The sequence below is a fragment of the Erpetoichthys calabaricus genome, chromosome 1, assembly GCF_900747795.2.
Source record: "Erpetoichthys calabaricus chromosome 1, fErpCal1.3, whole genome shotgun sequence".
Classification (NCBI taxonomy): Eukaryota; Metazoa; Chordata; class Cladistia; order Polypteriformes; family Polypteridae; genus Erpetoichthys; species Erpetoichthys calabaricus.
In genome coordinates, this window is record NC_041394.2 from 103,879,830 (window position 1) to 103,898,111 (window position 18,282).

General features: G+C 38.8%; 1 protein-coding gene across 1 annotated transcript in view; it reads left to right on the forward strand.

Moving 5' to 3' along the window:
* The window catches only part of atxn10 (ataxin 10), a 197,018-nt gene that overhangs the window by 120,883 nt on the left and 57,853 nt on the right, over positions 1 to 18,282 (forward strand). Inside the window, exon 10 of the mRNA XM_028804614.2 lies at positions 12,103 to 12,166. Within this exon, the coding sequence (XP_028660447.1) occupies positions 12,103 to 12,166 (64 nt within the window). The remainder of the gene's footprint in view (positions 1 to 12,102; positions 12,167 to 18,282) is intronic.

Genomic DNA, 18,282 nt, shown 5'->3' on the forward strand with positions numbered 1-18,282 from the left:
ATTGCATACATTAAAAACAGTTTTGATAAACGATAATTATCTGGCACAACATTGAGAAGCGTTTTACTTAAAGTACTGTACTTCCAACATGTTTTAAGTGTTGCACAACCAGGATCAACATCATGTGTCTAATTCAGTTTAGCGCAATACTGCCTTTCTGTTAACATGGCTTGAAAAAGCACATATCTGGTATGTTAAAATAAGATGAAAGCATTTATGATTTCCAACAACTCCAGTGCGGTGTTAATCATGGTAGTTTGGAATTAACTCACCAGTTCATTTGTTGGAAATCCTCATCTGTATATTCAGCACATAACAGGACATAAGGACAGAATGCTAGTAATCTTGTTGCCATCCAGGGCTAAGTTCTTTCTGTTCTCTACCTGTTGAAGGTACATTTACAGTATATGATGTGCATTCTGCAGTATTTACAGTTTAGGTTTTTCTTCTGATAGTATAGATACCTTCACCTGTTAGAAGTGTATTGTTAATTTAGAGTTGGTGGGAAAAATGTGCATTTTGGAGGAACCTGATAGTAATTATGGAAACAGAAAATTGGATTAAGTCAGATTGTATAGATAATTTGACCATTTATGAATCTGCTTCAGCCTCAAGTCCTACTATGGTCAGGGCATGACTAAATTGAGCATCACACAGCCACAGGATTAGTGGGTGGGGTCTGTGAAGTCAAAATGTAGTCCCTCAGCACCTAGTTCACCAGTTCAGACTTGGAACTAAACTAAGAGTACTGAACACTTAACCCTTAGCAGCACCTCTGTTGAGGCTGACTGTGGAAATGTGTTCCCAATTTGCAACTGCAAATGATGAATGTTAGAAATAAAAACTATGTGAGCACAAGAGTTAAAATAAATTTGACTCCTGGCCAGTGATGAAGTGTTCAATTTACTGGTACATATCAGAACTAACAGTATTGTTTTTCAGCAATTTGAGGCTTTAAAATGGAACTTCATATCATTACGCATCAAAGCTAAAAGAAAATGTTAGAACTTAATTGTGTGTGGCAACTTACCGAGATTACATAGAGAGGATGTGGTCTACTGGTTAGGGATCTGGAGTACAAAAAAATAACATCATTTTTTAATAAATGGATTGATTTTAGTGAAATCTTTGGACTCTTTTAAGACATACAGTCTTCAGCCTCATTGGAAGGGGATCTTACACCTTAATTTAAAATATGGTAGCAAAATTGCCTGACCGATTTTTCACTGCATGATCTAGGCCACGACATTGTCATCTTTAAATTCAGGCTTTCTTTTAATCTTATCTGTTATTATTCTCTAACTTGTACACAAAAATCCTATAGTAGAACATCTCAAACATTGAGTCATGCAGCAAAATGTAAATCAGCTTCTTCTTCTTCCTCTTCATCTTTTCCCACTTGTATGTGGGGTCAATGGGCTTGATCAACCTTCTTCAAAATCTTGGTTCTATACCTCCTTGCCAGCCAAAACCTTTTTCTTCAGATCTTCTTTTACTTTGTCCATCCACCTCCGTTTTGGCCTCCCTCACTTTCTCTTCTACTGTACTTCCATTCCCATAACTCTTGCCCACATATTTAATGTCTCTCCTCATCACATGTCTATATAACTTCAACCTGCTTTCCTGTACTTTCCTAGATATCTCTCCTATTTTTGTTGTACTGTACCTCTGTCTCATTTCTTATTCTGTCCCCTTTTGTAACTCCATACATTCATCTCAGTATTCTGATTTCTGCTACATATAACGTCTTCTCCTGCTTTACTGCCCATGTCTCAGCTCCATACATCATTGCAGGTCTTAAAAACCTTACCTTTAACCTTCATCTTAATTTTTTGATCACACAATACACTTGATAACTTCTTCCAACTGATTTGTCCACACCGTACTCTGTGGGTTATCTCTGCATCTAGCTTTCCATCTCAGGCTACCACTGATACTAGATATTTAAATTTATCCACTCTTTTCGATAGCATTCCCAGGCTAACTTCTGAATCTTGATCATCATTACACTTCACATATTCTGTGCCTATTTATCTTAAACTCCCTATCTTCCAAACCCTACTCCATTATTCCAACATCCTCTCCACTTCCTTTTTTCTGGTGCTACACAACACATCATCAGCAAAAAGCATGCACTGGGGGGATTGGTCTTTTACCTCATGACTTAACACATCCAGATCAAAGAAGTAAGCACTTACAGTAAAAAAGATCCCTGCTGCAGACTTACTCTAACTGGGATCTTGTTGTTTAGCCTACTACTGCTTTTAACCTGGTTGTCACTTCCTCGTGCATATCCTGGACAATCCTCACGTTTCTCTGCTACTCCTTTCTTTCTCGTACACCTCCAGACCTCTTGTTGTGGCGCTCTATCATAATCCTTGTCCAAGTAAATAAACACCATGTGTAGTCCTTGCTGTTTTTCTTGATGCTTCTCTATGAACTGTCTCAATGCAAAAACTGTATTAGTTGTTCCTATCCCTGGAATAAAACCAAACTGCTTCACACATATGACAGTCTCTTCCCTAAACCATTTCTCTGTAACCCATTCCCAAATTTTCATTGTGTATGACATCAGTTTTATCCCTTCTTCTTATAAATGGGCACAATCACACTGTTCATTTGGGACTCCAACCCCAAATACTACACTTGGATTTTCTAAATTCAACAGCTTTTCATAGTACCTCTTCCATCTATTCTTGATCCTACCATGCTCATTTAAGACCACTCCTTGCTCATCTTTCATCTGCTTTATCTAACTAAAATCCTTTCCAGCCTTGGCCCTAGTCTTCGCTATTCTAAAAATCATTCTTTCTCCCTCTTTTATCTCCAATTTTTCATATACCTCTTCCAAAGTTTATGATTTGGCTCTTGCCACTGCCTTCTTTGTCTCCTTGATGTCTGCTTATACATTTCTCTGTCTTCCTCCCTACCTGATTGGTACCATTTCCTCTCTGCCTCCTTTTTAGCCTTTATCACATCTTGCATCTCTCTATTCCACCATAATGTCTCTGTCCCCAGGTGTGCTACTTCCTGTTGTTATACCTAACACTTCCTCACCTGCTCTTAATACATCTTTGCTATTCTTCTCCCAACATTTCTCCACACTCTCAATCGGCTACACTTCATTTAAAAGTTTCTCCATAAACCTGTTCATAAGCCTTTTAATTTCCACCACTTTATCTTTGGTGCTGTTTGCTCTGGTTGTATTCTTTTGCTGACTCTGATCTCCTAGTCCATCACCACCACTTTATGCTGCACTGTCACACTTTCCCCATTTATGACCTTACACTTCTTTATCTCTTTCAAATGAGATCTTCTACACATTAGAAAGTCTATTTGGCTTTCTCTTACTCCATCACTACAAGTCACAAACGGATTTACTTTCTTTTCAAAAAAAGTGTTAACTATCACCAAATTAGATGCCAAGGCAAAATCTGCTATTCTCTCCCCTTTCTCATTTCTCTCCCCTACACCCCTCCATGTACCCTCTCTATCTTTTCTCTATTCTTTGCTACATGCCCATTTAGATCACCAACAACAATCACCTTTTCTCCCTCTTGTATTGCTCTAAGCTCTTCATCCATTTGTGCCCAGAAAATGTCCTTTTCCTCTTCCTCACAGCTCACTGGAGGAGCATTTGTACAATTGATATTAACTACAGTCTCACCAAGGCCCAGCTTGACACTCATCACCCTTTTGCTCCTCCTATTCACGCTGACAAGACTATCTTTTAGTTCTTTGGATACTACTATTCCTACACCATTTCTCCCTTACTCATTTTCCCCATTGTACAACAAATTAAAGCCTCCTCCCAGTTCTCTTGCCTTATTCCCCTTCCATTTAGTTTCCTGCCCACACAACACTCCCACTTTCCTCCTTCTCATCAAATCTGCCAACTCCCTTCCTTTCCTAGTCAATGTCTCAACATTCAGTGTCCTAACTCTGACAGTTAAATTACTCTTTTTGTTTTCCCTCCCCTGTCGTCGTCTTCTACTTCTTTTGGACTCACTTCTTTAGCTGTGTCCGTCCTTCGCCTGGTAACTTTTGCTCAGTTCCCACAGGGGTCAGATAAGGTCCCTGTGCATTCCCTACAGGATGTGCTCTAGCATTTTCCAAAGCTGATTGGAATGATTCCATCATTAAGGTTTTGGCTGAAGTTTTAGTCAGATGCCTTTCCTGACACTTACCCTGTCTATTTATCAGGGCCAGGGACCAGTATGAAGTTGGGCTGGTTTGACTCCCCTTGTGGCCAGATTTAAGTCAAAATTGAGACCATAATTAAAACTAGAGTTAAAATCAAAACCTATTAATAAGTTAACTAAAATTAAATAAAGTATAAAAGTAACATAAGTAATAAGTATACACCCACCAGCCACTTTATTAGGTACACCTTGCTAGTAACCGGGTTGGATCCACATTTTCCTTCAGAACTGCCGTAATACTTCATGGCATAGATTCAACATGGTGCTGTAAACATTCCTCAGGAATTTTTGACATGAACATATTGACATGATAGCATCACGCAGTTGTTGCAGATTTGTTGGCTGCACGTCCATGATGTGAGTCTCCCATTCCACCACATCCCAAAGGTTCTCTATTGGATCGAGATCTAGTGACTGTGGAGGCCATTTGAGTACAGTGCACTCATTGTCATGCTCAAGAAACCAGTTTGAGATGATTTGAGTTTTGTGATATGGCATGTTGTCCTGCTGGAAGTAGTCATCAGAATGAATGGAAATGGTAAGTAACCATACTCAAGTAGGCTGTGGCATTTAAACGACATTCAGTTGGTACTGAGGGGCCTAAAGTGTGCCATGAAAATATCCACCACACCATTGCACCACAACCACCAGCCAGAACTGTTGGTACAAGGCAGGATGAATCCATGCTTTCATGTTATTGACACCGAATTCTGACCTTACCACCCAAATATTGCAGCAGAAATCGAGACTTATCAGACCGTCTGTTGTTCAGTTTTATTGAGCCTGTGTGAATTGTAGCCTCAGTTGCCTGTTCTTAGCTGACAGGAATGGCACATGGTGTGGTTTCCTGCTGCTGTAGCCCATCTGCTTCAAGGTTTGACGTATTGTACATTCAGAGATGCTCTTCTGCTTATGTCAGTTGTAACGAGTGGTTATATGCATTACTGTTGCCTTTCTATCAACTTGAACCTGCCCATTCTCCTCTGGAATGAACAAGGTGTTTTTACCCAGACAACTGCCAGTCACCAGATATTTTCCCTTTTTTGGACCATTCTCTGTAAACCCTAGAGACGGTTGTGCATGAAAATCCCAGTAGATCAGCAGCTTCTGAAATACTCAGACCATCCCATTTGGCACTAACAATCATGCCATGTTCAAATTAACTTAAATCACCTTTTGTTCCCCATTTTGAATTCAATGTTTACTTGCCAAAATGCATTGAGTTGCTGCCTTGTAATTGACTAATTAGATATTTACGTTAACAAGCAGTTGAACAGGTGTACCTAAAAAAGTGTCCAGTGAGTGTAAAATCAGGGAAGAAACATCTTTCCAGTTTAAAATGCTGTGCTGTAGACATTGGGTAATTTCAATAAAAAGTAGCTTTGGTGAACAGCATTACAAAATGTGATATCTGTCTCCCTACTGAAACCTGTTATAGTAAGTGTGACACTGTTCTTTTAGGTGAGGCATCGCTGAAAGGGTTTACACTCTTTCATAAATCAAAAAGTTCTGTTTAATGAGGTAGCCCTAGATTAATTTTTCCGATGAACTGCATATTGCTTCTGAACATTTAGATGAATTTGCATAATTTGAGCCACTCACATCAGTTATTAAAATAGAAACTACCTGAATTGTATTACTGTTTTACCAACTATTGGACCCATATTAATTTTTTTATGTTTCAATTTGGCAGCCTTATACCTGGCTTAGATATAAATTATGATCATGTAGTGTTCATTGGTGATTTTAATATTCACACACACGTGGAAATTAACACATTTATTAATTAATTTATTAAAATTGCTACAGTAACTAGAAAACATATCTGTATAACTCCTGTTCTTAATCTTTACATTGTTAAGTTACATGTCAAGTTTGACTGACTTTAAAATCCTTCTTTTGAACATATAAAGCACTATATGGCCTAAGCCCTATTAACTTACCTGAACATATACACATGCAAATCAGGGTGTACTTTAATCTAATCTTAAGATGACAGTCTATTAAAGATTCCAAGTATCAGTACATGAACAGTGGGAGGTTGAGCTATTAGCTACAGGACCCCAAAGCTCTATAAAAAATGTTCCTCCAGATTCTGCCTTTAAATCCAGGCTGAAGACTTTAGCCTAGCATACCCTGATTAGCACTGCTGATTAGTTGTTCTTATTGCGTTTGTTTTTTTAATCACATTAACAAAAATGTACATACAAAAATATAATTACTATTACAGTAATTATGCACTATTACAGACACTCCTGTATTCTTTTTTCCTTCTTGATATAATGCTGTGTGGTACTTTGCAGCATTGATATACTGCTAAAGCTGTATTGCCATAGGGAAAGACACCAGAAATACTTGTGAGGTTTGGAATCCAAAGAAAAATCCAAGGGTGAAAGAAGTGTATCTTTTTATTGTACTGAGCACAAACTTATTATTGAATTCTCAGAAAGGGGTCGGCGGCCAGTTAGCTTTGTTCTCTAGTACTGTCAGTATGTTTAACTTTGCCTGTGACTTTTCATCATACCATAGACCTTCCCAGAACCTTATTTTATCCAGGGATTCTACTGACTTGAGGTTGTTTCAGCTTGCAGAGTCAAGGAAAGTGAGTGTTGCCTCTGACCCCAACTGAACAGTGGATGGAATTAGCTAGTGGTGTGAATTTGACAGTAATAGGCAAGATGGAGAAAGACCATCCAAGTCCAAAATAAAATGAGCTGTGGAAGATTGAGCACTGTTGGAGGGCTGCCAATCCAGGTGATGGCTTTCAGTGACCTAGCAAGGGACATACGCAGTATTTCACAATGTATTTGACTACCACCATCAGTGTTGATAAAATGCCAGCCAAATAATGCTGTAAAAAATCACACAAAATGAAGATCTACATGCAGTATTATCATGCAGTACAACCACCAAACGACAGTGTTAAAATATCTTAGCATACATCAAATACTCACCTCTGAAAGCAGAAATACAAATAAATATTCATTCAGTAAATGCCACACTGGTCGGCTAGTACATAATAGCCAACACTCAACACATTCACAGTTTCATTCCAGGAACGTAGAATATAATTCTTGAGGTTGATTTGGTCCCAACCATTTAATTTCCAGTTTTTGTTCTGTGTGCAGAGGGCTAAATTGCAGGCAGAATGGTGTAGTGGTTGAGGCTTTGGACTTCAGACCCTGAGCTTATGGGTTCAAATCCCACTGTTGACACTGTTTGACCATGAGCAAGTCACTTCACCTGCCTGTGATCCAATTGGAAAAAAGCAAAAGAAATGTAACCAGTTGTATCTTATATGTTGCAAGTCAGCCATGTGTCAGCCAAACAAGTAAATGTATTAGTATTTTTACTGTATATTTACTATTCTTATAGTATACTAGCAAAATACCCGCGCTTCGCAGCGGAGAAGTAGTGTGTTAAAGAGGTTATGTAAACATATATATATATACATATACATATATACATATATATACATACCTACATATAGCAAAATACCCGCGCTTTGCAGCGGAGAAGTAGTGTGTTAGAGAGGATATGTAACCATATATATACATAAATATATATACATATATATACATATGTACATATACACATATCTACATATACATATATATATACATATACACATCCACATATACATATATATATACATATACAAATTTACATATCTACATATATATATATATATATATATATATATATATATATATATATATATATATATGTGTATATATATATATATATATATATATATATATATATATATATATATATATATATATATATGTATATATATATGTGTGTATATATATATATATATATATATATATATATATATATATATATGTATGTATGTATATATATGTATATATATATATATATATATGTGAATGTATGTGTGTATATATGTATGTCTATATTTATATCTACTTATTGGCTCCTGTATTTAGGATATAGCGGGTTGGATAATGGATGGATGGACATCTGTATGCATAGCCCTATTTGCCCGTTTTCATTTTTTTTCTTTCTTCAGTAATATTTCAGTAAACCCGGAGCTTGTCAGTTCAAATCCTGGTACTGACACCACTGTGTGACCCTGAGGAAGTCACTTCACCTGCCTGTGCTGCAAAAAACAAAAGTAATGTAAGAAATTGTACCTCAGATGTTGCAAGTTGCTGGAATAAAGGCATAAGTAAAATTGATAAATATGCATTATACACATAGGAACTATTAATTTATTTTCAGTTAAGTCATCTGCAGCAAACTTTTATAAATGAGGGTTTCTCATTTTTAGATAGTGCAAACTGTTTCTTCTTCATTGACATTTTCTCTTGGAGAGGTTTTTTCATTTCATTGAAAATTAAAGCAGCAGCTGCCAAAATATGTAGCTTTCTTATTAATTTTTCAACATTGTGTAAAATAAATTTATAAAGTAACATAAAAGGTTTAAATACTGGTTATCCTTTTACACTAAAATATTACTAAAGAGAAACAAAAAAAGTAAAATGGATATGTTCTTTTTCTTTAAGGAGATTAAATATTACTGAAGAAAGAAAAAAAAAATAAAACAGCCAAATGGGGCTATGCATACGAACTTAAAAGGTTTAAATAAAACAGAAATATATATTTTATTTTTACTTGCTTAACTTGTGGAGGGTGTATCCTGTAGCAAAGCCCTAACTTTTTTCGTGAAAGCCCGTTTCAGTCAATAAGTCTTAAAAAAAGGTGTAAAGATATTGACAATAAGCTAAGCAAACCCAGGAAGACATGGAATCGTTTAAATCAAGTATCATTACATTTTCCTTTCTTAAAGAGAAGTAAGGCAGTACTTATAAGCTTACATATTTATATATAGACATACATACATATATATATATATCTATATCCGAAGCCGTGCAAGCACACTCTTGAGAATGCAACGTATAGTTGTACAGAAGAAAAGCAATCTTGCCTCAAATGAATGGCAACCTTTTGTAGGTCTATGAACTTAATTTAACCTTTAGGTTTACACGGTGCTTTCTTTCCGAAGTACCTGCACTCATGAATATGTCTGTATGTGTCAGTCGGTCAAATCCACGCGCTTTGCACCGGCGAAGTACCACTTTTAAATTTTTATTAAGAAGAAAAGAAAACCTTTTTAAATTGAGGGAAAATATACTAATAACAGTTTGTTAAGGATCTGTTTTTTTGTGAAGCTGCCTTCACTCGAGTGATCACTTCGAGCTAACTTGTTGGCCAACCATAAGCGTTACCTGGTAGGTAACCACCCATACAATCAGATTGTGAATCAGACTACGAATGCCATGATTGTAATTACCCCGATCTACATGTTGTCAAATAAACGAACCACACGCCGTGGCGCAATTTTAGGGGCTTCGCCTGTAGCGCTGACATCCGAGGTTCGATTCCCGTAAGGGAGTTAAGTGAGTGGCTGGTTACCTACCAGGTAACGCTTATGGTTGGCCAGCAAGTGAGGTAACATCAGCCACGGTGCCTTCAGTTGTGAGAAACAGATCATAGAATGGTTGAAAATAGTTTACTGTCAAATAATGCAAAGAGTACGCGACACGTCTTTCCCCCTTATTCTTGGCTTATCAGGCGTACACACTCACTGCACTCGCTTACGGTAATTGAACCTCGGACGTCAGCGCTAGAGGGGCTTCACAGCGGTGAAGTATTGCTTTTAAATTTTAATTAAGAAGAAAAGAAAACCTTTTTAAATTAAGTCTTAAAAAGAGGTGTAAAGATATTGACAATAAGCTACGCAAACCCACCAAGAAATGCAATAGTTTAAATCAAGGCGCGAGTCGAAAAACACCATCCCATAATATTAGTTAACGATTAACACATTTCTATATGTATTGTAAGCATACAATACAACTGATAATATGTTGCGCTTATTTATCTGGTGTACCGACATTTTTGCGCGTTTAACATCTGAAATCTAACGTGGTTTGTGCCCTTCAGAATGAAAACAGTTTGTATTTACCTTTTTAATAAAAGGTGAGCTTTTAAGCCTGAGAAATCACCCCATAAATGCACACGTTTAATTGCATATGTGTTAATATGTATGCTTACACAGTATTAAAAGACACTCAAAAATTAACGTCATTTACCTTCGTTCCCGCGTTTGACTCGTGCTGTAAGTCTCTTCCTTGTTTTTAGTTCACGTGATTACGTAGGAGGCGTGATGACGCGGTACGTGACTCCGCCTCCTCCATTAGAGTATATGGACAAAAAACAGGTTCCAGTTATGACCATTACGCGTAGAATTTCGAAATGAAACCTGCCTAACTTTTGTAAGTAAGCTGTAAGGAATGAGCCTGCCAAATTTCAGCCTTCCAGTTCGAGAATTAGTGATGAGTCAGTCAGTCAGTCAGTCAGTCAGTCAGTCAGTGAGGGCTTTGCCTTTTATTAATATGTATAGATACAGTATATACTGCATATACTATTCTAATAGTATATACTGTATATTTAGTATCCACTTTAATAGTGGAGATAATTTTAATAAAAAGCAATTAAATGTTATTTCTGTTTTTGCTGTGATATCATGAAATACTGTATTACTGGTACTGGCATTGATTAGTAAAATTCTGGTACTGTGACATTCCCAAACAACCACCCCCTCTCAAATACACACCAGTCTAACTAAAATGAAAGATAAACTTCTGTCTTGGCTAAAGGTAAAAAGAACAGTCACAGTAAGACATTACGCATGTGTATTGCCATTATGTTAAAAGAATAGGTGACACAATACAATACAATTTATTTTTGTATAGACCAAAATCACACAAGAAGTGCTGCAATGGGCTTTAACAGGCCCTGTCTCTTGACAGCCCCCCAGCCTTGACTCTCTAAGAAGACAAGGAAAAACTCCCAAAAAAACCCTTGTAGGGAAAAAAATGGAAGAAACCTTGGGAAAGCAGTTCAAAAAGAGACCCCTTTCCAGGTAGGTTGGGTGTGCAGTGGGTGTCAAAAAGAAGGGTGTCAATACAATACAATACACAGAACAGAACAAATCCTCAATACAGTATAAAAATAAAAATTTTACAAGTACGGAGCAGAATTTAACAGTAGGTGATATCACATAATGTTGTTTGGATTTGTTTAGAGTCCTGGAGATCTCAGCCATGAAGCTGTCTCCCCCATTTGGCCATTCCACAGCTGAAACAGCGCTGGGCCAGCCATTCCGATGAAAGGACTCCTCTACCCCACGATTCCTGCGATCCTCCATCAGGGATGACTTTACCTTAGGCAGGCAAAACAACTTAGCAGGTGGGCTGTGGCACCAAGTGCCACATTTGAGTACCGAGAAGAGAAACAGAATAGGTGAGGGTTAGTAACAAATTATAACAATCATGTTACTTATGTTTTAGTGCTTATGACTAACAACAGAGATGCAGTCTGTACAGTTAATCAGCAGCTCTAGTCAGGGTATGCTAAACTGAAGTAGTGAGTCTTCAGCCGGAATTTAAAAGGTGAGACCGAAGGGGCACCTCTTATAGTAGCAGGCAGACCATTCCACAGTTTAGGGGCCCTGTAACTAAAAGCTCGACCTCCCACTGTTCTTTTATTAATCCTTGGAATCATAAGCAGACCGGCATCTTGAAATCTTAATGTGCGCTCAGGTCATGATAAGTTCAGACAAATAAGCCGGACCATGCTATTTTGCTACTGATCTAGCTCATTTAATTTTTTGTGTCATATTTTTAGAGCTAATGATTTGGTATTGAAAAACGAAAACTGGTATAAGACATTACCAGTGACGAATAATTAATTCCTTATTGCGTTTATTTTTTGTGAAGTAGTATGTTATTGCTTTTTTTCATTTTTTAAATAAAAATATACCAATACATTTTCTACTACTAAGTACTAGTTTAACATTTTTTTTTTTAAGGTTCGGGAGTTAGATGGAATACCTCTCATTCTGGATAACTGTTGTATAGATGGCAACAACCCTTGTATCCTTTACAGACGCATGAGACTTTTACTGTATATCTGTGGCAAGTAACGAAAGAAAATATTCTTTCTACATTTTATTAATATACAGAATTAAGTATAAACTATGTAAAGTATGTAAAATGTAGATCTGTGAAAGTTAAACATAAAGACAGGGCAAAGTAAATGCAATGATGCAAGGATGCCAGTTTATGCATGGATGCAAAACCTGTTTCAGCTGTGGGGAAATTGTTATGTAAATCTTTTTTTAACTGTCATGTCTCATTGGAAAGTTTTAGAAGTTTTGAAACTATAATATTTACATAGATTCAATTACATATGAAACAAACCCTGAATGTTTAATATCAGAACAGTTGAGAAGCATGACTGACTGCTTTTCTCAGTTGGTTTACTTTTGTGACTTAGTAGCTGACTTCAGTTAATTCTGCCAGTATACGATATTTTATGGTATTTGTGAGGACCATCACAATAGTGATTCTTTTTGGAGTTCATTTTTTCACAGATTTATTTTTATATGCTACACTTCTATTAAGAAAATTGTGTAGCTAAACTAAATGATACTATAACATGCAGCAAACGTATCACTCACATGCAAGAACACTAAACAAGGGGAAAAAAACTTCCAGTATGTACTTCTTAATTAACAAATTACTCTAAACATTTTTAGATAGTGCCTCGCAGTTAGGAGACCCGGGTTTGCTTCCTGGGTCCTCCCTGCGTGGAGTTTGCATGTTCTTCCCGTGTCTGCGTGGGTTTCCTCTGGGTGCTCCGGTTTCCTCCTACAGTCCAAAGACATGCAGGTTAGGTGGATTGGCAATTCTAAATTGGCACTAGTGTGTGCTTGGTGTGTGGGTGTGTTTGTGTGTGTCCTGCAGTGGGTTGGCACCCTGCCCGGGATTGGTTCCTGCCTTGTGCCCTGTGTTGGCTGGGATTGGCTCCAGCAGACCCCCGTGACCCTGTGTTCGGATTCAGCGGGTTGGAAAATGGATGGATGGATGGATTTTTAGATAGATTGCTAAATTTGCTAAATATTGGTAAATGAATTGAAAAGTACAAATATAGTAAAGCTATGTACTATTGTAAATCAGAAGCCATGTTTCATTCTGTTTGTATTTATTATATTTTTTAGTTCATTTTAAAATGGTTTTGTAAAATGGTTATGATTTTACAATTACAGGTCACCCTCCATCTTCTGAACATTTCTGAAAAAAACCTCTCGCAAAGTAAAAATTTATAAAATTAGTAACATTACCTACCATGTTCATTTTAGAGTAATCCCTCGCTATATCGCGCTTCGACTTTCACGGCTTCACTTTATCGCGGATTTTATATGTAAGCATATTTAAATATATATCACGGATTTTTTGCTGGTTCGCGGATTTCTGCGGACAATGGGCCTTTTAATTTCTGGTACATGCTTCCTCAGTTGGTTTGCCCAGTTGATTTCATACAAGGGACGCTATTGGCAGATGGCTGAGAAGCTACCCAACTTACTTTTCTCTCTCTCTCTCTTGCTCTGACATTCTCTGCACCTGATGGAGGGGGTGTGAGTATGGGGGCTGTTCGCAAACCTAGACGATACGGACGCTCGTCTAAAAATGCTGAAAAATTACCTTCACGTTGCTCCCTTCTGTGCAGCTGCTTCGTGAAGTGACATGCTGCACGGTGCTTCGCATACTTAAAAGCTCGAAGGGCTCGTATTGATTTTTGATTGTTTGTTTTTATCTGTCTCTCTCTCTCTCTCTCTGACATTCTCTGCTCCTGATGGAGGGGGTGTGAGCTGCTGCCTTCCTTGCAACTGCTTTATACGGCGGTGCTTCGCATACTTAAAAGCCAAACAGCCCTATTGATTTGTTTGCTTTTCTCTCTCTCTCTGACATTCTCTGCTCCTGACGCGCACTCCTTTGAAGAGGAAGATATGTTTGCATTCTTATAATTGTGAGACGGAACTGTCATCTCTGTCTTGTCATGGAGCACAGTTTAAACTTTTGAAAAAGAGACAAATGTTTGTTTGCAGTGTTTGAATAAAGTTCCTGTCTCTCTACAACCTCCTGTGTTTCTGTGCAAATCTGTGACCCAAGCATGACAATATAAAAATAACCATATAAACATATGGTTTCTACTTTGTGGATTTTCACCTTTCGCGGGGGGTTCTGGAACGCAACCCCCGCGATCGAGGAGGGATTACTGTATAACAATATTTATAATATTTGATAATGGAAAAAAGCAGAAAATTATCACGGTTATTTTTATCACTTTTAGCTAACAGCTCCTAAATATGTTTAGATATATTTTTTACAAAGATGTTTTGGCATAATGTTCTTCTATATGATGTAAGCCACACTGTTGTTGGAATAACAATAAGGTAACATCTGAAATTGTCATATGAGATGCAAGGAACTGTGCATTCTATGTTGTTATTCTCAGTTATTTTATTCATTGTGCACCTTGTAAATATTTCATGTAGAAATACAGATTTTTCTTGTTTTGCCACATATCATCTGTGAATGATTTAATGCATTAAAATTATTTACTCATTTGTTATTATTTAGGATACTTTTAAGATGCCATTTCTTAGGTCCAATTTTACATGCAGACATATTCTAAATAATGATGTATATTTTGTTTTTGACAAATTAATTTCTGTTTAATTAGTATGAACTTAATATTTACCAACATGCACCACTGATATATATTGTCACAGTTACTGTACAGCATGCAAAGTATTTTTGACTATATCTCTTAAATATAACAATAGTTGTAATAAAGAATGGTAAAAAAATATAACAAGTATTGTAATTAGGCCTGGAAAAGTGAATGCGTTCATTTTTGCGATTAATGTGTCCTGTTTAATGCATTAAAAAATATTGTCACATCCAGGGCTAGCCACGAGTGCCCACTATGACAGATCTACCAGAGTCTTTTAAATTCATTTACAGCCCAGCAGCTTGTAAATGAATGTTCAATTAAAGCAGCATGAATTTTGGGCCAACATAAAAAAAAAACTTTTTCTGATAGGACATTTGTAAAGGAGTTCGCTTTTTAGTTTTATTCAGATGGCTCTGTTTTCTTTTACTTAAAATTAGAATGTGATAGGCCTACTTTTTTATTAAATAGAGTTGGTTGTTTTATATTATCACACACGTGTGTTTAAGAGACAACTAAAGGGCTTGAATACGTGTGATTCCATGCCAGAGCAGGGGGTTGCGAAGTGCACTAATTTTCCCTCTCGATCTTTTGCAGACCATTCTAGGGAAATCCCGCCCAGCTCTGGGGCAGCCAATGACGTCACTTCCGGTTCCGGTATTGATGACATAACTTCCTTCGCTGGCCTTTAAAGCCGCCATCTTGTCTCAAGAGAATCAGTTCTGTTTTGGACTCTCTGTTGTCTTTGTTGTTGAATCAGCTTTGCAGCCGGGAACAATTATACGGGTGGCTGCCCCAAACCTTCTCAATGTCTTATAGTTGTTTTTGTGACATTGGCATAGTCGGCAGGATGGAGAAAACCCAGAAGAGAACGGGACCGGACCTGAATCATATCCAGGTGGGAGAGTACCTGGGCCGAGCTTTCGGGTGGGGATTGCGTCTCGGATTTTGGAAAGAACCGGTGTAGACTCCGCTCCCTTTCTTTAGCTTCGGGTCACCTAAATCAAATGGAGAGAGTGTCGATGGGACACACAGACATGGGCTGGTTTCTATGGGGGAAGCGACGGGGACTTATTATGCTCTCTCAGAAGAGAGAGCTGTCCTTCCCACTGGGGCTAAGGCCCCAGAGCAAAGTGGGGATTCCCCAGACCAGCAGGTGAGAAAAATACAAAAATGGAGATTTGACCCTGAGCAGTCTACCCAAGAGCAGCTGGATGCTCTCTGGGAAGAGGTGGCAGGTTGGTTAAGGCCAGCCTAATGCACCTTCTTCCAACTGGTCAAGAAAGTGGCCTGCTTTCTATTTATAAATAGCCTGCCCGAGCATTTCACCCAGCCTGTCTGGGGAGAATTTTCTAATGTAACCGAGCTCATTGAGCTCATTGAAACATTGAGGACAGCCTCGCAATTTGGGATAGCAGAAAGAGCAGAACGGTCCTTAAGCGGACGCTGTAGAGATTATGTCCCTCTTAATCCCAATTCCGCGGGTGCGGCCCTCACTCAGGAGCGAGGCGGAATGTAAATGGAGAGAGAGGGGTGGATTGTGTGCGCTTTCAAACCCCTTGTTAATGGCTGATAAGGGAGAGGTAATAATAAATGGATACAAAGTAGAAGCTCTGTTTGATTCCGGCAGCAACATTTCTATTGTTGACTGCCGATACGTACTACCGCGACAATGGTTAAAAATAAAGACCAGAATTATCTGTGTGCACGGAGATGTCCGCTCCTATAAATCCGCCCGATGTTTCATCAGCCACGGAGGATCACTTAAAAGAATTATCGTAGCAGTCCTCCCAAATCCACCGTGCACTGTGATTCTCAGGCGAGACTGGTCTGATATTAAAAGCGGTGAAGTACTGATCTCTCCTAATCCGAAATTGGGCCTAGTAACATACGGGAATCCGCCGTCTCAGGTTGTCTCCACACCGTGTACGCAGCTGGTGGAGAAAGATATGGGAGACAAAGAGGAGGATGGGAAACTTCCTGGACCGTCGCGGACCACTACATCATCTGTCCGCTTCTCACCAGAACAGGATGATTCTCCGCCCCTTGAGGTCAGGCCAGATCCTCTCTCAGATCTGAGCTTCCAATTTAGACAAACACCAGCCTCATTTAAAAGGGAACAATGGAATGATGATTCCCTTAAGTTTGCTAAGAATGCAGTTGTCCTAGTCAACGGCCAACGCACCATTCAGCCCATGCCACAAGGGCCCCACTTTGTTATAGAAAATGATTTATTATATCGGGTCAGTGAGCATGAGGGGGGGTGCGGAAGCTGTTGATAATCCCACGAACTTTCCGGCGGCAAGTTTGTGAGTTAGCGCACGCCCACCTCCTAGGAGGCCACCTGGGCACCGAGAAAACACTAGAGCGTATTAAGCTCCGTTTCTATTAGCCGGGAATTAACAAGGAGGTTCGCCACTTCTGTATTTCATGTCCGGAATGTCAACTGCGGCAAATTCTTAGGAGGGACCGTGCTCCTCTTGTTCCCCTTCCCTTAATTGATGTCCCATTTGAAAGGATAGGGGTCGACATAGTGGGACCCCTGGAGCCCTCGGCCCAAAGACATAAATATATATTAGTCCTCGTGGATTATGCAACCCAATATCCAGAAGCTGTTCCGTTGCGCTCAGCCAATTCTAAAGCAATCGCACGGGAACTGATGGGTGTCCTTGCACGAGTTGGGGTTCCTAAAGAAATCCTTATGGATCAAGGGACTCCGTTTACCTCGGAAACGTTCAGGGAAATGGCCAGGTTACTTAAAATAAAGCATTTGAAAACCGGGGTGTATCATCCTCATACCGATGGTTTAGTAGAGAGATTTAATCAAACTCTCAAACAGATGCTTCACAAGGTGGTCAGTGGGGATGGGAGGAATTGGGATCAACTTCTCCCCCTCGTACTCTTTGCCTACAGGGAAATCCCTCAAGCCTCCATGGGGTTCTCACCCTTTGAATTATTATATGGACAATAACCCCGGGGCGCATTGGACATTTTAAAAGAAGGTTGGGAAGGAGAGGCTCTTCCCTCCACTAATATTTTGGAATATATTGCGCAATTACGCGATAGATTTGAGAAAATTTGGCCCATATTAAAAAGTCACATGGAGGAGGCGCAAGCAGCACAGGCCCACTATTATGACCTTGGCACAACATTTCGGGAGTTTCAACCGGGGGATTGAGTCATGGTGTTGGTTCCCACTTCCCACTCTAAACTACTTGCCCACTGGCAAGGACCATATGAAGTTAAGGAGAGAAAAGGACTCGTCGACTATTTGGTGAAACAACCCAATCATTGACCGAATGAGCGGCTATATCACGTGAATCTGCTGAAACCGTGAAACCCTGATCGCACCTCCGGCCAGCCCCGTTCCTTCTTTGCTCAGACTAACACACTTAACTTTGGGTCTAATTTGAATACCCGACAGAGGCAAGAGCTCGAAGCAGTTATCTCATCCGTCCCGGAGGTGGTAGAC